At 41.3% G+C, this 24,561-nt stretch overlaps 1 protein-coding gene across 2 annotated transcripts in view; it reads right to left on the reverse strand.

Moving 5' to 3' along the window:
* Nucleotides 1–5,838: 5,838 nt before the first annotated feature.
* Nucleotides 5,839–24,561, reverse strand: part of lrrk1 (leucine-rich repeat kinase 1) — a 79,442-nt gene continuing 60,719 nt past the window's right edge. For both annotated transcript variants that reach the window (XM_051379964.1, XM_051379965.1), the window contains 9 exons: nt 24,154–24,348; nt 22,137–22,288; nt 18,030–18,147; nt 17,205–17,321; nt 14,260–14,457; nt 13,763–13,977; nt 10,292–10,747; nt 8,752–8,853; nt 5,839–7,457 (listed from right to left, as the gene is read on the reverse strand). In XM_051379964.1, the coding sequence (XP_051235924.1) occupies nt 7,280–7,457; nt 8,752–8,853; nt 10,292–10,747; nt 13,763–13,977; nt 14,260–14,457; nt 17,205–17,321; nt 18,030–18,147; nt 22,137–22,288; nt 24,154–24,348 (1,731 nt within the window). In that variant the 3' untranslated portion in view covers nt 5,839–7,279. The remainder of the gene's footprint in view (nt 7,458–8,751; nt 8,854–10,291; nt 10,748–13,762; nt 13,978–14,259; nt 14,458–17,204; nt 17,322–18,029; nt 18,148–22,136; nt 22,289–24,153; nt 24,349–24,561) is intronic.

Below are 24,561 nucleotides of genomic sequence, written 5' to 3' on the forward strand. Positions count from 1 at the left end.
AGACCGTCACATACACTGTAAAAAAACAAAAAACTCCATCTTATCAAGTCAGTTCTGTTTTTAACTAAACCTGAAAACTTCCTTGAAAGTGAAAATTTCTAAAATGTGTGAGGGCAGTGAGAATATTTCAACCTGTTTCCAGTTGAAAAAGGTTTAAAGAAATGAGTGCATATTGTAAACAAAAAAGAAAGGAAGTTCACTGGCAGCAAATGAAACTTGCTTTTCATTGTGCTGCCAGATTTTGTCACTTTTTTCAATTATACAGGACTTTACAGAATCAGATACAGACACAACGACTTGATAAGAAGGAACATATAAACTGGAGTTACACTATATTCTGTTCTCCTTCTGAGTTTGTCATCATCATCGTGATGAAAAGCAGCCACACACGCGCATCGAGGTTTGGAAGTGATCAGTGTTGTGCAGGAGCTTTTCTTTTGAGCGAGCCAAATCTCCTTGAGACATTGAACTGGAAGCAAGTGTGGTAAACAACAGAGGCTTTGTCCTGCTCTGAGGGGGTGTTGTTTATTTCATAACCCAACCAACCAGTTTCCCTCACCCTGTCTCCCATCCTCCCTCCTCCTCTGATCCCTTTTAGTCATACTGAAACTCTGATTGCAGATTTGAGGTTTGTTGCTGCATTTTGCACGCTAAAAACATGAAAGAAGGGACAGATCCCCCCCCAATATAAAAAATGCATAATTTTCTTACCTGTGGTGCTATCTATTCATCTACATTGCGGAGTTTTTGAGATACTGGCCATAGATATGTCTTCCTTCTCTCCAATATAACGGAACCATAGGTGCTCAAAGCACCAAAAAAACATCCAGTTCCTCAAGATAACCCACAGACTTTGTTGTAAGCTGTTTATGTTGAAACTGAACTGAACGTTAGCTATCTCAGTGGTGCTAGGTGAGAAATAAAAAAGTTCCTACATGAAACTGCTCACAACATGGTCTGTGGATTATCTTGAGGACCTGGGTCATGATTTCTGGAAAGAGACATCATTGTTGAAGTTTTCAAATGTATTTATTTTAGTGGACCATCTGGTTCCATTATATTGGAGAGAAGGGAGACATGGTCGTTATCTCCTAAACTCTGCAACTCACACCAAAACAATCTAGATGGATATATAGCACTACAGGCGAGGGGAAATATATGTATTTTTGACTTGGGGGTGAACTGTCCCTTTGAAAAAAAAAAAAATCAAGGGAACTGATGCCCTTTACAAATTCAAGTAATCTTTAAAAGAGAAACTAATCTGTTTAAACACCATTAAAGGGACTCTTCAGTTCACTGACCCTTTGAAGACTACTAATCTATAAGAGATAGATTTACAAACTAGAGGTGTAGAATTTGAAAGATGCGGTGTGGCTGGGTGGGTTTACTAATGAAAACACACTATTGGTTAGATTATGGGAAATGTAGGATCCAGCACTTTTGATCTTGACCCATACTAGGGACTAAAATTCAGGAAATTCCTCTATTTTTTTGGGATTTTGACCAACCATTTTTTAATTTGTCTCTTATGAGTGCTGAATTAATGGAAGTGCAATACCAAAAGTACACTGCTGCATTTTGGTTGGAGTGCCATTGTTTGGTGGGAAACTCAAATAGATGAAGAGAGCAATGCATCAATGCAGCTTGTCAGAGAGCAGATTAGTCTCTCTACTGCCCTCTTCAGTCTGATGGTCTTAAGAAAAACCACAGATATGACTATGAATTAATCTATGTGACAAGCCTAAAATGGCTTTTTGCTCAGTAACACACCACAGAAACGAGTAAATCCAGTCTGCGTTAGGCCTGCAGTGATAAGAATACCCTGAGCTGAGCTGCTTCAGAGTGAGAAGGCGAGTGGCTGCGAGGCCAGGACTGCTGTGGGTATTCTGGCCTGAGCAGAGGTTAAACGAGAGCAGCCGAGGACTGAGCATGATTTATTCATATCAGTGCAACAGAAGGCCAAGTCTTTTTAAATGACAAGAACATCATTCATGATATTTGCAGTGCCACCATGTTGGCTGCTGAGTAAACTCTTGGCAACGCCCAGGTCATCTTAACAGGAGGGCCTGCAGGTACTTCCAAGAAAATCTCTGTAGCTTCTTGTCTTTTCAGGATTCTGGATCATTCGAAGTATAACATCACAGAGTTACAGCTCAGAGATAAATTTTTATTAAATATTATTTATTTAAAAATTACATTGGCTCAGAATGGTTGTGTTTACATGGATAAATGAAACCAGATTATTGAGAAATCCAGTTCAGGCAGAAAACTGATGTAACTGACTTTTTTTTTTTAAAGTATTTTTAGGGGTTTTTATTGCCTTTATGATAGTGACAGCTGAAGACAGACAGGAAAGGGGGGCAAAGAGAGAAAGGATGACACGCAGCAAATGGCCGCAGGTCGGATTCGAACCCTGGGCTGCTGCAGCAAGGACTCAGCCTTATAACAAGGGTTGCCAGCTCCACCCACTGAGCTAACTAGGCGCCCGCCTGGATGTCTCTCCTACTAAAATATTGCCAGAGTAGCTGCGTTTCCATCCAAATGTGTCAAAAGAATGTCAGCTAATTTTGAGTAATTCGGCAAAAGACAATGCAAAGGCTGCTTCTTCCCAACCGTTGTAATTTTGGTAGATTTTGCCGCTTCCACCAACCTTCTCTGACGCGATACTTCAAAACGTACATCAAAATACATCCACGGCTATTGGTACTTGCTGCCATGCAAATACACACACTTAAACTTAGCCTTAGAAACATTTGATGTCATCAGTGTTAGGCCTTGTTCATGTTCTGTTTACATCATATTGTTTATGTCATACAAAGCCCTCTAGTGGCAGTGCAAATTATGACTGCTGTCTGTCAGAAGCAAAGGCAGACATAGCGTGATTTTATATCACCATAAGGCATGTTAGGGAGGAGGCCTCTTTGTGCTGAAACTAAACCATAGCAATGGCAGATCAGATAATTAATAATTTTTGTCAGTAAAGCACCGACAAATCATGCTGTTGTACCGATAGGGACAACAAATCAGAACAGGTTCGCCATTCCAGCCCTATGGCACGGCCACAAATACGGGGAGTGACCATTGCCCACAGAGGCACACGCACACAGTCCTTCACTATAGACCTTTTTCACAGCAGCTATTTTGACCTAACACAGGTGCTACCGATGATATAATTAAGGTTCTATTCCATTGAGTGTAGCAGATAGAGATGTCATAAGAACCCATACCTCGACAGACGAGTTGATGGTAGTCGTTTTTCTACAGTACCGGAGGTACTGAAGGTACCAGGGATGCAATTCTCCTGGACTGGACCTACGGGGCAACTCATACACCCACAAATATTCTAGTTGGCCATCAAATGCCACAGGAAGATCAATATGTTAAATCTGCATTAATTAGGAAAATACAAATAATCGATCGGGACTCTGTATCAGCAGATACTCAATATTGAACGGAACATATTTACCGTGGTATTGAGAATTGTAAAATTTCATTGGTATTGGTATCGACGACTAAATATTTGGTACTGTGATGTCCCTAGTATCAGAGCCTTTCCACTGAGCCAACATGCACAGTAGCAACATCCTGACTCTGTCTGACCTGAATCTGAACAAAATCTTAATTAGTATCATTGGTAACACCTGTGTTTACCCTACTATATCAGGTCAAAATGGCTGATGTGAAAAAGGTCTATTGGTTGATGCTGGGACTTCGCAAGTCAAAGTTGAACTCCATGTGAAAAAATAAGTTAATTTGTCATTAAAGTTCATTCCTCACCTTGGACACAATAGTTTAATAAAAAATAAATAAAAAACAACCACCTCTCACTGCATTACCCAAGTTTCATACTTAGCTCTGATGTGAGTTATCTCTGTGACCACGAGGTGTGGTTGAAAACTAGTGGAGCTAGAGTTACAGTTTAAAAACTCGAATGGTTCATTGTGGAAGGCGATGCCAAACATGTTTTATTGTTTAGTTGGGAGGACTTTTTGCCAGCAGGGAGGGTCTAATTAGAGACAATGACAAGTTTTTTGAAGTAGATTTTAACTGTCTCTTTCTGTTCCTCAACTTCGGAAAGTGAAATACTAAATCATACCACTTGAATATCTTCACCTGATAAATGAAACCAGGTCTGCCGTCGCTTCACAGATCAAATTACTGCTGGGCCAAATTGTGTTGCATGTAAACGCGCTGTCAGGAACAGGTTGAACGAGGGATTTTTCCCAAAACTTTGCCAAGTTTCTGAGCAGGAAGCAGCCTCTTATGTTCCTCATATCAAGCATCAGCCTTGTTATTAGCTTCCTCCTCCCAGCTGTCATCATCACTTCATCCGATGAGGTGTGTCTCTCTCTCTCTCTCTCTCTCTCTTTCTCAATCGAAGTGTGCAGTGCACGGACGCAGGAGGACGTATTAGTGAGCACAGAACTGAAGTTTCCATCAGTGTCAATAATTATGGCAGACAATCTTTACTAAGAACTTTATTAAGTACCATATTGTACAGTGATCATATACACAACAACTTTGATTACAATACCCTTTCATTATACATTCTGATAAATAAATAAGCTCTGCCTTACTATAAGGCTGTTCTGGAATATATACAGATCTTTACTGGCCACTGTAGAGATGCAAATCTGCCAACTTAAGTTAACAAAACTATTCAAGTGGAAAAATAAAATGATTTAAATATGTAAAACCATGCGGTCTCCTACTGGGATTCTCAGCCTTTGTGCCCTGTGCTTTTAATCCTGCATGAATCTGTCTCTGTTACGTAAAAATGCTTCTTGAAATGACTTTCAATACTTCACCAAACTGACCCAATCTGATAATATTAGCATTAGCCCCGCCTGATTCAGCATCTCATTCATTTAGGTTCATTTTCAGATTTTTCCTGCCCTTTTTTTTCTCCCTTTCTTGCAGTAGAGTCATGGGTACTGCAGAGGAAATTACTGATGTGATTTGGTAAGAAACAGGATGGACACAATCTATCTGCTTCGGTCTTCTTTGGGACATAATCCTGTTGTTTTGGTCAGTACACAGACAGTGTCTATCTGTTCTATCTCCTTAGGTCATCTGGTAACACTACTCCTGTGTGAATAGGCCAGGGAGAATGAAAACAGGAGCAAAGTCTGACCCCTTTTGTGCATCGCCACTGTTCCACTGGCATCTGTAACGCAAGAGAGGGTTTCTTTCAACAGCGCCCTGCAATTTTAATCGAGGATAAAATATTATTTTCTTGGTTTTTACAACATACCCCTGATAAGATACAGACATACCGTGAAAGCCTCATGGGAGCTGAAATAAATGATTTGAACTTTGTGAAAACTGTGGCAGGTATTTTTATAATACAGGTCCCAGGGTTCTATTTGAGACAATGTTTTCCTTTCCTGTACTGAGATCTGCTATGTGCTAGGCTCATCTATGTTGAAAAGAACCAAATTTTGAACATGGTTAAAAAATAGAAGTACACTACTCAAAAAGTTAGGGATATTCGGCTTTCGGATGAAATTTCAGAATGTACATAAAATGCACTATAACCTTTCCAGGTGAACTTAATTTGACCTTCTCTACTTAAATGCTCTACTTTCATGATATAATATCACTGTAGCATCAACTTTTTACATTTTCATTAAATTTCACCCGAAACTGGAATATCCCTAACTTTTTGTGAGTACTGTATATATCTTAAGTTAGCTATTGTTAGCAAAACAGTAGCTAACTAGCTACTACATCAATATTTAGCTAGCTAATTAGTTAAAGTTTTGCTAACCTCAGCGATAAGCTGTAAGTAGCCAGCTAATGATTATTGATTAGCTAACTACCAAGAGTTTTGCTAACTTTAGCTGATTAGCTAACTACCAAGAGTTTTGCTAACTTTAGCTATCAGATATAACTAGCTAGTTAATGATTAATGTAGATTAGCTGGCTAGTTATCTAGAGTTTTGCTAACATTAATTAACTCCAGATGTGACTTTATGTCACATTTATTTTTAACCATCTTCTTTCCAACATAGATTAGCCTAGCACATAGCATATTTATGTACAGGACAGGAGAGAGGACCGATGTTCTGACTCAGGCTCGCTCATCTGTTATTGGAGCACAGAGCAAAAAGTGTGTTGCGCGTGTATTGACCCATTCGGAGCAGCAAACACTCCTTGATCAATTACTTCTTCTACAACGTGTAAAATGTGAACATGCACCAGCTTCCGTCTTCCGCATCGTGTCCAGTATGTGCCGCATCATTTCATGTGAATCCCAATCTGAAAGCCTGAAAACGGCAAGAACATGTTTTCATCTTTTCAGATGATTTTCTCCGCTTTTGAGATACAGATGCTACAGTCGAAGGAACACAGTGTGGAGTACGAAGCCAGAACGGAGCTTCAGTTTTAAAAAGTGCTCTTTTATCCGTAAGAACCTGCCAAAAGCACTAGATTTTGATGGCAAAATCTGAGAACCACTGGCCTGTTACATAATGTTGCACAGAACACAGATGTTAGTTTGTTGCTTGCAGGCCACTCTGGTAACAGTGGGGGCTGTGGCTGGCATGCAGATTCATATGACACAGTTTAGGGCTAAAATATACAGGGAAAAAAGAAGAACACAGTGTTCTGAGTGTGTGAGAGTGTCAGTGTCACCACCATCCACAACCTGCTGTTTGTTCCTAAAACACAGCTGTTTCCCAGCAGCACCAGCTTAACTCCAACTTCAATTCATTTAAAAACAGTCAATAGTTGTCCCTTAAGAATGTCCCTGTCACCTCCAGAGGGCATAAAGTGGCAGACTGGAATAGTTAAATGGAGGAAAACTGAAATAGACAACGGATAAACAATGGATTGCAGCAGCTGGAGTGAGACACAAACAGTCCGCCACATCTTGAACTGAATCCCAGTGATACCAAACTGACTGCTGCCAGGGGCCAAACAGCATATAGTGCTAAATATTAAAATGCAACCAACATTGAAGCCTCTGTGCAGAAGACAGTTAGGATCACCTCCAAGTTTTGTTCTGGCAACAGGGATCTGTGACTCAGCTTTGTGGGATTACAGATTTCTCAGGTCTTAACTTATTACTGGTACTAAAGCATGTAGTGAGGGGACATGTTCACAGCTTGAGGCTCGGCCCTTGCGGCACACCTCCCCCCTTCCCATGTTGCCCTGATGACAGCGTTCGGCAGCCCCCACTGCTCTGAACACTGGTGGTCTGTCGGCGCGTATTCCCCCTCGGCTCGCCCTCCGTACAGAGCTGCAATTCTGCGCCCTCGCCGTCGCAGCACAACAGCTACCTTCTTTTCCTCATGCTGGTCTCCAAGCGGCCCAGCTCCTCGTAGGACTGGTAGAAGACTTCCAGCTCGTGGCAGCCCCAGCCCCTCCAGACACATAGGCACCACTCCATGTTTTCCTTATGAAAGCCACATACAACTGTGTCCTTCGCCACTAGCACGGCCTCCTTCAGGATCCTGAGAGAAAAGAGAGAAGAGGGGAGGGAGTGAGGGATGCAAGAAAGAGATCGATCCGCGAAGGGGGGAAAAAGAGGGGAAGGAGCTAAAGTTGTCGGCACATCTCCGTGCACTGTAATTAGCTCTTCCTAGAAACTAGTGGGCTGTTCTAGGAAGCAGTCCCTGGAAAGCCACTGAGGATACTGAATGTACTGTTGGACGTTACTGTTTGTCTACGTGCTTGTAAAAAAATAAATTCCTGCACTTCTTTGCTCTAAAAGGCACTTTCTCCTGGGAAAACAGGTCAAATGGATCAAAGAACAATGTTAAGAAAAAATGGAACAAAGTGTTTTTTTAATTTATGAAGGCTGTGGCACAAAGCATTTTGGGAGGAAGGAGGGCTTCTAGTGACCCTGTATCCTGAGCTCAGGTAGCCATGTATCATGCAGAACAACCCCGAATTATCTTCGTCCATTGTTGTTTCATCTTTCCGAGGCGTATCATTATCCTCCCCGATGCTGGCTCGTGTTCTGTGATATACAGCTTCGCCATTAGGGGAACAGGTGAGGCTGCGCTCTGTGAAGTCGCCATCAAGCAGACACACGAGCTAAAAGACACTTGAAATAATAGCTATAGGTAATAGTTAAGGGTTTAATACAATGTAATGCTGTGAAACTGTCCAATCAGTAGATAGGCAGCCCCTGATCCTAAAGCAGAACACAACAGCAGCTATGTGATATAAATGAAGCCCTACAGGCCTGGCGACCCCTCCCTTGACCTGAGCCGTGACCTCCTAACGTGTCGCCCGTGTTACAGGTGCACTGTGTAATAACTGCTTATTAAAGACCTTGTTTTGGGTGGCCCTTTTATTGCCTGTTGCTAAAAGGCCAGGCCCCTTGGTGGAAGCTCACACAGAAGTCCTTTCTGCAGAGGACCAGCTGCTGGCTCCTTTACAGAAATAATTACAGACTCAGCGGAGCACCATAAGTACATGATGAAGGATCTTGCTAAGCTTTATTGAGGCTGCATCAGTAAATTAATATATAGTTTGTTGGCTCTTCCTCTCCTACAGCTGGTGAATGGTTTTAAGCAAAGCTGAAAATTGGCTCCATGCAGGTAGAATGAAACCCAACTTAGAACTCACTAAGACCCTTTTATTTTAAAAAGAATGGATTCCTAGACCAATTAAAATACAAAAATAGGATAAAGCCTACTGAAAGTTATACAGCAAATAAAAAAAGCAAAAAAAAAAAAGGAAATAAAACTATTTCTTGAAGGATCTGAAAACAAAAACCCAGTGGAAAAGAGAACTCACCCCAGAGAGGAACATCCAGGTGGACTGAGGACAGCGATGACACGTCCCCTCAGCTGATCAGCATGTGACTGCACTTCAATGACCATCACATCTCCTCCACGCCTAGCAAACAACGGCAACACACACACATGGTGAATGTGAGCGTGTGATGAGCATAAATATGGCCTTTTCATTGCATGAGTAACAGTGTGTTACAGTGCTAAATAAAGTTGCACCCGCTGTTTCGGAGTTCAACCTGAGCTATAATGTAAGTCTTTATTAGATATACCATCACTAAATGAAAACAGGTTGCACATACATTACATACATATATCTACACTGACTCAATCATCTGACAAAGCCAGCAAAGATTTGACGCATTTAGAGAATATAGTGAGTATAGCAGGCAGGTAATATGGAATATGGGACCTGACAGGGATTCAAGTATTGTTAATCAATGATGTAAACTGTTGAAGTATAGGAGTGTTGATAACTTTTTTTAAATTTTTGCCTTGTCAAGGAAAAAGGAGAAGAGAGAGTGGCTGACACGCAGTGAACAGCCACAGGTCAGAGTCGAACCCATGGCCACTGTAGGACTCAGCCTTGGTACATGGGGTGCCAGCTCTACCAGGTGAGCCACCAGGGCAACTGGAGATTTTGTTCAGTACCAATAAAGGTCCAGTGTGTAACATTTAGGAGGATCTATTGGCAGAAATGGAGTTTAAAATTCATTGGTATGTTTTCATAGAATAAGCTTTTTTTATCTACAGATGCTGCAGGTTTCCTTCTGTGGAGTCTGCTGTGTTTTTATAGTAGCACATCAGAGACAAACCAAAGACTGACTACACAGGGGAGATTGTTGTGTTGTGGAAAGTAACTAAGTAGATTTACTCAAGTAGTGTACAATAGTACAGTTTTGAGTCAGTATAACAGTGAACTTTGAGTTTTTCAATTTTCTGCTACTTTATACTTCTTATATTTACTACTTTACTTTAAGTATATTTTAATGGCCAATACTTCTGTACATTTCAATGCAGGACTTTTACTTTTATTAGAGTATTCTACACTGCTGTTTTTACTAAAGAACATGATGTGAGCACTTCTTCCACCTCTGATTATATTCCATTTCTGCCAATAGATACACACACTATAATGGCACAATAGTTAAGGAAGATCAGCTCTTGTGAATATGTTACAATGTTTTCAACACATAAATTATAGAAACATAGTGCCTAGGATTTTGTAAGATTATTAATTATAACTGATTACTTGATTACTGATTTATGTATATTTATGTATCATTTTTATTTTTCTTCATATTATTTCTTATTATATATATTTTTGCGCATTTTTTTCCACACAAATGCGTTACAGTATACTGTAACTCACATATGAGTTAAAATGAAAGGTATGTATATTTTTACTTTACTACCAAGTTTTTTAAATGTGGGTATACAGTTGTACTGTGGTATGTTTAATACCTTTAGCTCTGTCCTTATTTAACTGCATCATAATCATTTGCTGCTGCTGTGATGTTCAGATGGTGTGCAGCGTTCTGTACCTGGGGATCCACAGAGTTCCGTTCACCGGCAGCACAGTGAAGGCTTGCAAATGAGGCGGCGTGGGGTCCACGATCTCTGCGGAGTCCAGATAAGACTCAGGGTTGGTGGACCCCTGCTGGTGCTGATCCTGGTCCCCGCCCGTCTCCTCCCGGTCTGCAGGAAGCGGCGCACTGCTGCGGCTGGCTAATGAGCCGAGGCCCGCAGTGCTGGAACAGTCTGACCCCGGCCGCTCCAGGGAGCAGTTGGATGAAATGGAGCAGTAGTCTGTCAGAGAATCCTGGTGCTGAATGATCTGAGTGCCTGCCTCCTCACTGTAGATCAATGTCACTTCACCCTTACTCAATTCCAGCTTCTCTTCTTGGTCTGTGGTCTTGAGGTCAGTGGTCATCACCATGGTAACACCCGCAGGACGCTGCACAGTGAAGACGTCCCGCAGAGGATTGCTGTCTCTGCAGCTGAAACCAAGAAATGATCTTTAAAACAGCCACTTAAATCAAAACTAAATGATGTTTTAACTGGAGCATGAGCTGCTTCTCTCTCCTGCTCACGAATAAAAGCACAGCTGTGATGGATTAAGATTGCATGAGGAAAGAAGTGTCTTACATCACTGTGCAACTGAAGCAACAAAGGTATAATGTTGCTTCAAGTAATAATTGGCCGAGGAAGGTCAGAGACTGTTCTGCTCTGCTCACTGACTCATCGCTCACTGTCAGGTTTACTTCCATAGCTCAGTATCACACACAGCGACTTAACGGGACTCGAAGACCCACATCAAGATCTTTCCCTCACCTACATTACCTCCATGTTCCCCTACAGTCTGTGCTATCCTCTGTTCTGTGCAGAATTCAGTCAGAGGGATGCTGTCTTGGTTTCATTGTTACAGAGACTGACCTGGGGTGTTCTCAAGACATTATCAATATCGATATTTGAGGGTAAAAAAACATCTCACATTGATATAGACCAATATTTGTTTTTGAAGAATACATTCTTCCCTTTTTTGCTGAGATTTTATGTAAGAAGATTGATATCACTTCGTGTCTGTGCGGTAAGAAGGAAGCTATATCCAACAGCCGGTTAGCTCAGCACAAAGACTGGAAACAGGCGGAAACAGCTAGCTTGGAGCCAAGTGTGAACTAAACCTGATGTCACTCATTGGTTTGTGGAAAACCGTTTTTGAAGCCTCAAGTTTGGCGTTATATAGTTTGTAAGAGCCAGCGGAGGTGATGTACTGAGAGTTGAGCTGCTCTCATTGGCTGCACAGTTTCAACTCAACTTCAGTGAGAAATAGTCAACGCAGTAACACAATCTGGATCCATATCTGATCAGCGCTGCCTAGTTTGACAGTTTGATCTGAGTTTGGTGCGTTGAGCTGGACGGACTCACTGAGAATGACCTGTCAATCACAAGGTAGCCCCGCCCTAAAGCATACCCTGCTTTATGGTCTATTTTACTCTAAATGGGACCATCAGTTACTAAATGAACATCATGCTGTATGGAAGAAGACTGAAACTAGAGCCTGAGACCATAAACTCATCAGGAAACTGTTTACTGAGCTCATACATGTAGAATAGAATTTAAAATCCTCCTCCTCACCAATAAAGCTCTTCATGGTCAGGCCCCTTCATATCTTAAAGAGCATTCTCTGAATGCTGGGCTACTTGTGGTTCCTATAGTCTCTAAAAGTAGAACAGGAGCCAGAGCCTTCAGTTACCAAGCTCCTCTCCTGTGGAACCAGCTTCCAGTTGTGGTTCGGGAGGCAGACACCCTCACCACATTCAAGAGTAGGCTTAAGACATTCCTCTTTGATAAAGCTTATAGTTAGGGCTGGATCAGGTGAGTCCTGAACCATCCCTTAGTTATGCTGCTATAGTCCTAGACTATCGGGGGATTTCCCATGGTGCACTGAGCTCTTCTTCTCTCTTTCTGCACTCATTCATGTTCCATTAATGCATGTTACTAACTTCACTTCTTCCCCGGAGTTCTTGTGCTTTCTCGTCTCGCAGGTTCTTATCGATCCTGGTGGAGCCTCCTGCCATGGTCCTGCTAGATTGCCATTACCAATACTGTTGTTGCTGTGCACCTGTCTGTCTGTCTGTCTGTCTGTCTCTCTCTCTCTCTCTGTCTCTGTCTTCCTCTCTCTCTCACCCCAACTGGTCGAGACAGACGACCACCCACCTAGAGCCGGAGGATCTGTCCTAGGTTTCTGCCTTTAAACAGGCAGTTTTTCCTTGCCCTTGTCGCCAAGTGCTTACTCATGGTGGTATTGTTGGGTCTCTGTAAATAATGTTATAAAGAGTTCGGTCTAGACCTGCTCTATTTGAAAAGTGTCCTGAGATAACTTCTGTTATGAATTGGCGCTATACAAATAAAATTGAATTGAATTGAATTGAATTGAATACATTAAGTGAGGTAACAAAATGACGGGTGTTTCATGAAGCTAAACCAGTGTTATTTCAGTAAATCTGGTTTATTTCAAGCTTATCATGGAAACTCATCCTTCTAGATTAGCCTGGTCTCGGTCAGGCTGGTTTTCAGGAATAGCTTAGGGCTAGTTTCCAGTCAATATATGCACAGCAATTAAAACTAATGAACAACTTCATCCATGGTTCTTATTTGATTTGTCAGAGTTGTTTAATAGTATGTTGTATCTTTTATATCTATACATTAATTTTCAGCATTAATTAATTAGTCATGACTAAACCAGACTCAACATTTTCTGTTCACATTAGCTCTAACCCAGTTCATGAACAGATCAATCCAGGTTCGGTTTGTTGTTCAGTTTTGAGTTGCTTCCTGGGGTCTCTGCTGGCATCCTCGCCGTGATGACAAGAATCCAGGAAGTTACTGCCCCGGGCCAAGAAATAGTCTGGTAGAACCACAACCTGACATTTCTACAGGCGGATTTTGTTACCACAAAATAGCAGCTTGTTGACTGATGTAAGAATCGGCTATATTTACAAGCAGCCCTCAAATGTACTGAGTGGAATATAATTACACTCTGGTGGACAAACTACTTTCTATCATCATCTAAATGACCTTAAACATATCTTTGATATTTCTGGACTGACATTTTACAATCAGTAAAAGTAGTCAATGTCAAGTTGTCTGATGCCATCTACTTTCAAGTCATGGCAGAACTGAGTCCTGCTCCCCTTTCCTCTTACTTAAGATGTGTCAATATACTGTATATGAGCACAAAGCACATCTACAAGAAAGGACGTTTACTGAGGTTCCAAAAGGGGGCGGGGCTTGGGAATGGTTAATTAACTACAAATGAGGGTACTGATTCACTGTCTTCCAGGAAATTACACTTTTATAGCTAGTCAAAGAGTTAATTTCCCTGGATCTTGCCTACCATATCTTTTAGTCACAGACTGATGTGTTATTAGACACCGTTGTTCCTCAACATTCACTATCACAAATCCTACACCTGATGATGACACTTCCCAATGGCAGTAGTGTCCACTCACCAGTACTTGGCACAGAGATGGTAGGAAGCAGCGTGGTAGAGCAGCAGGGTGTTGGTGTGGTCATCCAGGGTCCAGACGGCCTCCTCTCCCCACAGACTAAAACTGGTTGTCATGGCAACGATGGAGGACGGCGGGTTGTAGGGCTCCAGCCTTTGGATCGCCTGAAGAGTCAGGCAGTCGATGACCAGCACGCCCGGACCGTTGGAGAACCATAACTGATGAACACATGGACGGGAGGAAGAGTTAACTCTGTCTAAATCTTATCAAACACGACTTTATGGTCGGTACATTTCTTTCTTTTAAGTTTTGTTTGTGGCCTTTTATTGGCTTTATTAGATAGATGACAGCTGTAGATAGACAGGAAAGGTGGGTAGAGAGAGAGGGGATGACATGCAGCAAAGGGCCGCAGGTCGGATTCGAACCTGGGCCGCTGCAGCAACTCCTTACATGGGTCGCCAGCTCTACCGACTGAGCTAACCAGGCGCCATGGTTCTCACCTGGGAGCCACTGCCGACCAGAGCCATGCTCCTGACTGGGTAGGGTCTCTGCCTGGGATCTGAGTCCTTCAGACCAAACACCGTCTTATTGAGGGTGTGCGAGCACAGATAGGTCTCCCCCTCTAGAGGAAGGTCATCCAACAAGCTGTACGCTGCCAGCAGGCCGTCAGACATCCCCGCAAACACTCTGGCCAGGCTCTGAACAGGTGAGGAAGAAGCAACTTTTACATATTTTTTTTTTTTACCTTTATTTGGAATCACATAGCAACAGCACTTTACACAGTCTTCTTTAGTTAGATACCTTTAGAGAGTGATCCATCATTTCAGCTTTTTACAGTGTAATTATAGAGCACACACACAGAGCATGGGTTGGTTTTCATTGGAGAAAAATAAAAAACGAAAAGAAAACTTATTACATATATAAATGTAAACAAAAGAAGAAAAGAAATAGAAAGAAAGAATATACATTTTTCACTTTCAAATCTCCTCAAATTCAGTTTCCTGAAGCCTCGTGGAGAAGGTAATTCTTTCCATTACAAGGTTTTCTTTCTCCAATTGCTTTTCTAGCAGCTCCACTCAGTATTCCAAATATTTATTTAGTTTTTATATTAAAAGATTTTGAAAGTAGAATATTCTTTATTACTTTATGTTGGTGTTACTTGCTATTGTAACCCCCTGAAGTCCCTTATATAGTCTTGTAATTACTTTAAGCCCAGAGTCTGGCCTAAAGGCACTAATGAAAAATATTTAATAGGTTGTTTTCAGGCGCCGTTCTCTAAAATAACATTTACATTTTAATAATCAGCTCACACTCTCTTGCAATGAAACTTTTTTGTCCCATCGTCTGAATGTTTCAGAGACCCGTTCACTCCTCAGTCCTCCATCTGTTTCCTACCTTTTTAAACTATTTCCTGTACTTTAAAATTCCATTACATTGTAATGTGCAAAATCACTGAACCCTATCAGTCTGAAGATATTATTACATTATGATATGAACTGTTTTTCTTACCAGTCGGCTCATTAAATGGGACAATTGAATTGTATTTATATAGCACCAATTCATAACAGAAGTTATCTCAGGACACTTTTCATGTAGAGCAGGTCTAGACCGTACTGCTTATAAAATGATTTACAGCTCCATAATATCAAACAATCACAGATTCACACACATAACAGATGATCACATTTCATTGCCCTCAGTGCTAGCAGTCGCTACAGGCTGTAGAGGAGGAGTAGGGCAGACCATAAAGCAACTTTTCCCACAGTAGCATTGTTTGGAGCCTGACACTCATGCTGCTGGCAGTAAGATGTTTTAGGGCAATTGTGAGAAGCAGCACTTACTGGCTGTACCTAAACTGTGGACATTCCACCTGCCTTCACTTTCATGAAGACTACTGTCATGGCAAGGAATTCAACGAGACTGGAGACATTTTCATGTCAAATTCCTCTCAATCTAAAGCCATTTCAGACATGGAAAATGCAGCGTTGTTGGCTTTATCTATCTGTTAGAGAGATGTCTTTTTGTCACTCAGACATGACAGGATCATTACAGAAAGAGTCATGGTGCTCACTGATATGTGTCATCTGTTGTGACACTGCTGGAAAACAGCAGCGAGCTGTGAAGTTATTATATGAAGGAAGTAGAGTGTTCAAAGTTCTTCCACAGGCTGTTAACAAGGTGCTTGAGGGGAAAACATCTTTTTTTATGAATTGATCTGACATGAAAAACAGCTCCCAGTGTTTCTTGGTTTAATGACCTGATTTATTTTTTTTTCTGCAGAGATGATAATTAAGTGACAAAATGAAATGGCAAAAAAAACCTTGCATTTAATCTCTCTGTGTATTGAACATTATGCTGCTGCAGTCTTTATATAAACCTGACAGCAGTCAGTTTAGTTAAGCTGTGTCACATAGATGTTACAGGTCTGACCTACGAACACTGATGTCATGCAGCTTCTACAGAAACATGTTAAATTACATTGATGAAGCCATGCAGTTAAAAGCAGCACTGCTGACAATTGAGATGCTATTGCTCTACAGTATTAGTTGACATATGACATATATTATAGATATTCTGTTGTTTATTTTTGGGATGGAAGTGATTAATTTGAGTCAACAAATGACCAAATTTTGGATATAAATATCTCAAAACATATTTATTCAAACAGCTGCTGGGCTCTATATAGGCAGGTTACTGGTGTCACCTTAGATCCTTTTAGGGTAATGAAATCTTGAATTTTTCCAGACCAACATTTTCTCATCCATACATGGACTCAATATGTATATTGCAATTTACCGATACTAAGGATCATTTTGATAGCTAAAACGTACAGTAGGATAGTATTGTGCAAATAATCCAGTGCCTCTTAAAGCTGCAGTAAGTAACTGAAAAAATTACTTTTTGTCATATTTGCTGAAATATTCACTGTGCCAAGAAATATATAAAGACACTTTGGGTTAGAGGATTGAAGATAGTTGATTATTGAGTCTCATTCCCAGGAACCAAAGCGCCTGTATTTCTCAACCAATGAAACTCTACAATCAACTATCTTTCTCTGCTCTGATTGGTTGTTTTTGTTGAGGTCCGGTGGATTCTTACAAACACCATTAGGAGCACTAGGAGGAGCCTGAGGAACCTGACTGTTTCACAGATTATCTGTATCCTGTACGACTGAAAATATGACAAAAAGTTATTTTAACTGCAGCTTTAAATAATTTCCATTTCTTTCTGTTCACTCCATTATAGTAGGAGGCAGTGAAATACCTTAACGCTGGTTGCCAGTGTTACAGTTGATTCATTTGCCAGAAAAGAGGCAAAACACCCAACACAAGCTAGAGATGAATTTGACTGATAGCAATATTGTATTTTAATGATTGATTTGATGTTGTGACAGACACAAGCACAGACATGTGTTCAACATCTTTTGTGTGTGTAGAGATCTGACCTGCTCTCTTGCTGGAACAGGGAACAGGCAGGTGATGATGGCTGGACAGGAGAACTGTTTCTGGGGTTGACTGAGTGGACACATGTCCTTTAGGCTGTAGATGAACACCTCCTGCTCCTGTCACACAAACACACACAACATATTGTTAACACACTCTCTGTAAGTCTGCAGAGGGCACAACATTCAGGGAGTAATCCCATTCACAACAATATTAAATGTTCTCGAAGGACGTCAAGAAACAGCTAGCCTGACTCTGTTAAAAAATAATATCTTAAGTCTATGCTAACAATGAGCGTAGCCAGTGCATGATCTGAAATGTACCAAAGACTATCACACTAACTCAAACACTGGTTTGACACACACTATCCTCCCTCAAAGCTTTTTCATAAAAATATTGTCATAAAACATGTCAAAAGAAAAAAAGAAGTTCTGTTAATATCAGATTACTTAACCAACAGGGAGCGTTCAGGAGCTCTCAATGCTCCAGTTCCCTTAGAACATGATTTTCACTTCCCTGACCACTATGCTAATGTCGGCTGCCAGCTGTTTAAGGACAGAAAAAACCCACACTGTGCTGGCTTTTTGACAGTCCACTGAACAACTGATTGCCTTATTATAGACAAATAGAAAAATTCTAATTCAGTTTGTTTCCAGCACATTTCTACCAATTTCCCTTCTGCTATGGTGGTTATCTTGGCTCATCCCAAATTGGAAAAAGAGAGTCGCCAAACAACCGATGCACAGCCAGGTCATCTTACATGAAACATACACTCTAGAACTGAGTAGGGAAGACATTTATTTGTATGGAAATCAGGTGGTGTGTACCTCAGTGGCCATCCACAGAGTGTTACCCATCTTCATCTGACAGCTGATCTTACTGCCAGGACAGGACATCCTCTTCACCTCCACCTGGCCCTTCTCCACATTCACCACACTGTAGTTCCTGCACAACACACACACACACACACACACACACACACACACACACACACACACACACACACACACACACACACACACACACACAGACACAGACACACACACACAGACACACACACACACACACACAGACACACACAGACACACACAGACACACACACACACTCTGATTCAGGCTGCTTTGGATAGAATCCTGGAAAATCACAGTCACATGACACGATAAATTTAAAGGAAAAATCTTTTTTTATCACCGGCATGGTCTTACTCTGGCAGTTTTGCCATGTATTTGGACCAAGTTGTGATAACATTTTATTAATCAGTATTGCTGAGATGTGGAGATGGAAAAGCTCTGCTTCACATGACACACAGCTTCAGACCAGTTTATGATGATTTTTTCACAGATGATCTGTTTCATGTTCTACATTCAGGAAAACAAAAAGTTGTTTTTCTAAAAGTTACCTACTGCAGCTTTAACATTTGTGTTCTTGCTGGTTTTTTTTTTTTTTCTCTTGACTGAGGACGTCACCATGGACTGTTTTTGACAAACAACTGAACTGAAAAGATTATCGACAGATTAATCAACAATGAAAATATATGTTAGTTCAACAGTGCAATGCCTGTAGATGCCGTGTTGGAAGTGTTTACTTTGGCTTCACTTCTGGAGAAGTTAGATAATTAGGTTAATTTAGGGATTTGGTTGTCTGACCATTTGTGTCGTGTCTTCCCTAATGGACTCATAGTTAATGAGCTCCCCTGTCCTTTCTCCTTAAAAGTTAACATTTCATAAGAAGTAATCATTTATTCTGAGGTTTTTATCCACCTTGGACCAGTGGTGTCTCATGAACATCTTGTTTGATGGTTGGAAGGACAGGAAAATATTAAATCTGCAGTATAAAATTAGAAAAAAGCCATTAGATTTCCAATACATTCTTATTTGACTGTATTTACTATTGCTTATACATATATTTAGATTAAAATAATATACACTAGGGCTCTCTATCTACACTCAATAAGACTGCACCACTGGATTATGTCTGCACATATACAGTATATTTTCACGATTCTCTAATTTTATACTGCAAATTTCATATTTTCCTGTCCATTCATCCATCAAACATGATGTTCCTGAGACACCACTGGTCCAAGGTGGTTAGAATAAATGATTTAAATGAGCTTTCAAAGAGAAAGGACAGAGGAGCTTAAGATATTGTAATTGAATATTCTTGTTTTACATTTCTTACTTTTATTTATTTCATTTTAAGTATTTATGTGTCTCATTCAATCAACTCATATGTTATCAACAAAGGCAAAGTGAGTGGTATTAACATAATGACTCTACAAAAGGCCACGAACGTCAGCATCTTACACTGACACGTAGTTTTCTCTCTTCTTCTTACCCTCTTTCAGTTTACTCTTTGCAGTTTGCAGACAGGTAAATGGAGCATGTGCGCCCTCATTTGGTAAGGAGTGTGGTACACCAGCTTAGTGTGGGTGGAAAGCCAAAACTAAGAGAAGATGACTTATCTGCGTTACTTTGGACATTGTTTAAATAAGTGACTTGCTTCCCATGGCCAGTTCCCACCCAGGTCCTGAGGTCTAGTAAAGGGCAGTGGGAGAGTCGGGGGAGGGGAGGTAACGGGGTCTTGACACAGTGAAGGAGTTAACGGCAGGAAGGAGTCTACAGGAGTCAGCAGCGGTCATTAACACCACCTGTATGAGGGGATGAAAGCTGCTTTTATTGTAAGGAGATTGACCTGGAACCCTGCTGCCGCACAGAAAACAATAGAGCCATTACATCAGACACCTGGGAGCCGCTCAGAGAAGGTCAGGGAAGTCGTTCTCCTTACTAGTTAATGATCTGGAGCGAGAGGCTGGGCTGAGGGTGAACGCTATGACGAGTCACTGTGCTGTTGTAAGTCCCCTTATAACAACTTTGGGCTTCTTTTTTTTTTTAAGTTGCTTTTAAAAGATATGGTTGCTTGTTAGGTAAACCCGGGAAGTGACTTTCTTTTTTAAATTTATGGTAGCTATTTTCACCAGTACACTGATTGACACTCAGACGTCCCCATCAACATCTCCACTCAGTCACACAGCCTCTCTGACGAGGAGTGTGCTGCTGTCCTCAGGGTAAAGACCCAGATCTCACCGGGAAAACTGCTCCGACAAACACAGCTACACACCCAGCCCAATATACTCTCAGTTTGAGAGGACAGGGACACCGGATGAGCAAGAAGCCAGTGTGTTAATTGCAGATACAGAAACAAACACTTGTAATAATATTGTTCTGGTGTTTGAATGAAGTCTCATTGTTTTATTGTGGCTACTGTCTAATTAGGAGCCAGATTTCATAAGTTCATACTTTTATTCTTTTTATAGCACCACATTCTAAAGAATTTTTACAGTATGCTCATAAATATGTACCATTTGTAATAAACAATATCTTAATACAGTCACTTATAGGTTGGTTGTTTCTGATTAAATTTAAACACGTCTTATTTTAGAATGAAGGCATTAGGCTAGCCATTATCGGTAGTCGTTTGCATTTAACTTGTATCAAATAATATAAATAAATTGTAATCATCACCCTAAAATACAAGAGTAACCACCAAAGCTAATATAAATGCATTCTGCTTTCTTTCCCTCAAACAAAGAGTGGCAGGCTCATTTATTGTGTCTCTTCACATTGATGCTGTAACAATCTATATTAATACTGGGCTTGTTTTTGAAACTGTGGTTGCTTATTTGTCTCACAAGAGTTGGCAACACCGGCCTGGACTGAAGGACAGCAGTTTGAGGATGCAGTGACTGAGTGCTATATACGTGAGGCGTGGTCAGGCTCACATTCTGATCTGAACCTGATCTGAAGGTCAGTAGTTTTTTATTACACATTATTATTGTCAGACTGAAGAAAGGCCTGCCGCAACACAAGATAATGTGACAAAACTGAAACATTTGTTATTGTAGTTTTTGATTAGGTAATTCAATAAATATGCATCAATCAAACTACACCAAATATAATATTAAATGTGGATCACGCTCACTTTTTAAAGATTTTTAAATTAAACTACAATATCAGCTTGGGTCAGATGCTCAGAATCTGGACCAGTCAAGGCACTTTTTTAAAGTACTTTTTGGGGCTTTTCATAGAAAGGGGGGCAGAGAGAGGGGATGAGACGCAGCAAAGGGCCGCAGTTCGGACTCGAACCCTGGCCGCTGCAGCAAGGACTCAGCCTCAGTACAAGGGACACCAGCTCTACCCACTGAGCTTACTGGGCGCCCAGTCACTATTGTCTCTTTCTGTCCATTCCATTTTAATCTCCACACTTTGTTTTAGCACTGTGCCAGCACTGGAGAAAGGTCTGGCCGAACCCATGATCATTCTGGTATAAGGAAAAAAATGCTCTGGCTTGTTAGTATTTCCTTAAACCAATCAGAACCGTCTTGGGTGTCGATAAGCCCTGCAGGCAGCAACGGTTCTCTTGCTAAATAGTGTCACAAGATAGCAGAAGAGGAGGAGAATTCCCACTGAGATAGTCGCCCAGTAACTGATAACCAACAGCCTACTTCCTACAAGACAGACTCAGTTTCAGTGACATTTCTAACATGAACCACACCACAAAAGTGATGTGGTTGGCTTCAAACTGCATATTCAGTATTTGGTTTATGTCAAGGAAGAAGAGAAGTTGTGAAGATGAGATCTACACTGCTTACAGGGAACTCTTAAAGGAAAGAGACATTATGAAAACTGTGATCTCAGGCAATTTTTTTGTAGCAAAAGCATTTATGACTGGTGTGTAAATCACCCAGACTGGGACATATATTGGTGTATGCACATAAATAATTTCTACCACAGGAATGTCACTCAAATGTTACATATTAGTAGTTGTTATGTAGTTGAAATGAGTGCAGAGCACTCATAGTAGGACAGACATTTTTTCCTGTGTTAAAGCCAAATGAATGCAGTTATTAGCAGACTAAAGAATTTAAACAAACCTGTCTTCCTTGTCTCCGTTCCAGAACACGGCGCTGTATCCCTGCAACTGGGACAGGAAGAGCTGCGACTGGCAGTCACAGGACAACATGTACCTGAGGCAGGGGAAGCCGGGCTCCTGCATCTGCCTCAGACACTGCATGGCCACCGGCCTCTGCATGCACAACGCACAACGCACAACACACAACCACACAACCACACAACCACACACACACACACACACACACACACACAGGTTTAATCCTGGGAAAAGGGATTCCAAACCGTCTGTCTGTCTGTCTGTCTGTCTGTCTGTCTGTCTGTCTGTCTGTCTGTCTGTCTGTCTGTCTGTCTGTCTGTCTGTCTGTCTGTCTGTCTGTCTGTCTGTCTACACTAAAACCTCAAAAGATTGAACAATGAAGATGCAAAGTGTGTGTTCTGTGACTGGGTGATCAAATGTGACAGAGGTTTAATAATAATACATTTTATTTATAAGCCCTTTTCTAAGTACTCAAAGACACTATACATAAAAACATAAGTTCCAGAGAGTTCCAGAGGGAGGGGGCAGCTATACAGAAGGCCCTGTCGCCCCAGGTTCGGTGCTTGGTCCTGGGTGGTGGAGTCAGGAGGTTTGCATCGGACCATCCTGCTAAACCTCTGTCGCTAAATGCGATATTTGGGATCACAGCAAGTTCACTGCGTGTGACCTGTCTGCTGACAACAGCCTCATGGAACTGACAGTTCTTCTTATAAACAAATGAAATTTGTTAAAGCAAATCATTTGGGATGTTCAAAATCATTCTATAAATCTGACACAGATTTCACATTCTGTTCGTGTTCAGGGGTTGCTGCTGCGAGTCTTCTCTAACAGCCAAGCAATGTTAGATATAAAACAGCTCACATCCTGCCTGAAACCAGTGAAGATAGGAGTTGAGTCCCTTTATCAGCGGGACACTACTCTCATCAAAGCAGATGGGATTTTAAGGCTTGATGGATGAGCTGAATAAGAACGAGACTCCACGAACCCAGAGATGAGAGAGTCTGAGAACTTCAGACTAGATTCATTGAGTGGAGACAGAAGAACCGTCCCTGCTTCATAGAATGACTTTTAAAACAATGAATTACTTGCTTTAATGAGTATCTTTTTTTAAGGTTATACAATGAAGAATTGTCAAATATCACTTCCATGATGCTGTTCTCTGCAGACAGACTACAAGGCAACGAACTTGGCATTTCAGCATACTCGCAGCTACTAATAGACCCATTTTCAAGCATTTTGAGATAATCAGCATTGGCCGATGTCTGCACTCACAAGGCCCATAAACAAAAAATGTCTGCAGACATATCTAAAGATGGACAACATGACAGCTGTCCAAAAGTAATGCCAAAACATGATGATCGCCCTCTAGTGGCTGACTGCAGTATAGGTTCGACTGGCATTGGCTGTATCCTGGATAATGTGGCTTAATTTTTGTACAGTGGGAGAAAGTGGAGACGCAATGTCCATCTTTTATATCGTTGATTCAGACACATCAGCTGAGAGCGTGCGGGTGCTGGGATCAACCTTATGAGTTTTGGAAAGGTGGTGAAAAAGTTGATTTTGAGCCCCGCGCTGTAACACTCACGCAAACATGTGCCTGAATTTCCCATAGAAAAGAATAGAATTATACATAACTTTTCTTTGTTGTGATGTTGGCATTCTATATCGGCCATTAGCAGCCCTGAGCCGCTAGCACTAAATAATACACTAAAGCTTTCGGTTTGGGCTTCCCACCCACAAACACAACCAGTTTTGTTCGCTGCGACACACGACCAAGCCGTAGGTAATGACTCTTTGTGGTGATGGATGAGAACTTTTTCATTATGTTTTTTTATATCCTTTCATAGGGCCCCAGGTTATCCACCACCTTAGCCACACTGTGAGCACAGTTCATCAGTCTATTTCATACAAAGCAAAGCAAACAAGGAAACTTGTGCATTCATCCATCACTGTGTCAGAGAAAAAAAAAAAAGAATTGTGCCAACAAGCAGCGATTTCACCTTCTCGGGCTTGGTGTCCCAGCATTCAGTCAGCAGGCTGTGGAGGCAGCAGAACTGAACCTCCTCTGGACTGCCCAGCGCAGGCCGGATGCCTTTGGAGAGCTTCTTCGCTATCTGAAGCTGGTGGTGTCCGAGTGCCGGCCTCCGCCCAGACAGCAGCTCATACAGCACCATGCCATAAGAGAACATGTCCACCTATAGGAAGTGATGGTGAGAGAGAAAACAAGGAACATCAAGGTTATCACACATAACATATAGCCTTGAACTGTGGATTGATGTAGTAGTACGCAATACATGTCAGGAATGGAGTTGAAGACAGAGATGAAACTGAAATTATTGTTGTGGGCGCATTTAGGCACAAAGAGGGTTATGTAAACACATGGAAACGTGTTTATATATGTAAAAATA

Source organism: Dicentrarchus labrax, unplaced genomic scaffold, assembly GCF_905237075.1.
Source record: "Dicentrarchus labrax unplaced genomic scaffold, dlabrax2021, whole genome shotgun sequence".
NCBI classification, from domain to species: Eukaryota; Metazoa; Chordata; class Actinopteri; family Moronidae; genus Dicentrarchus; species Dicentrarchus labrax.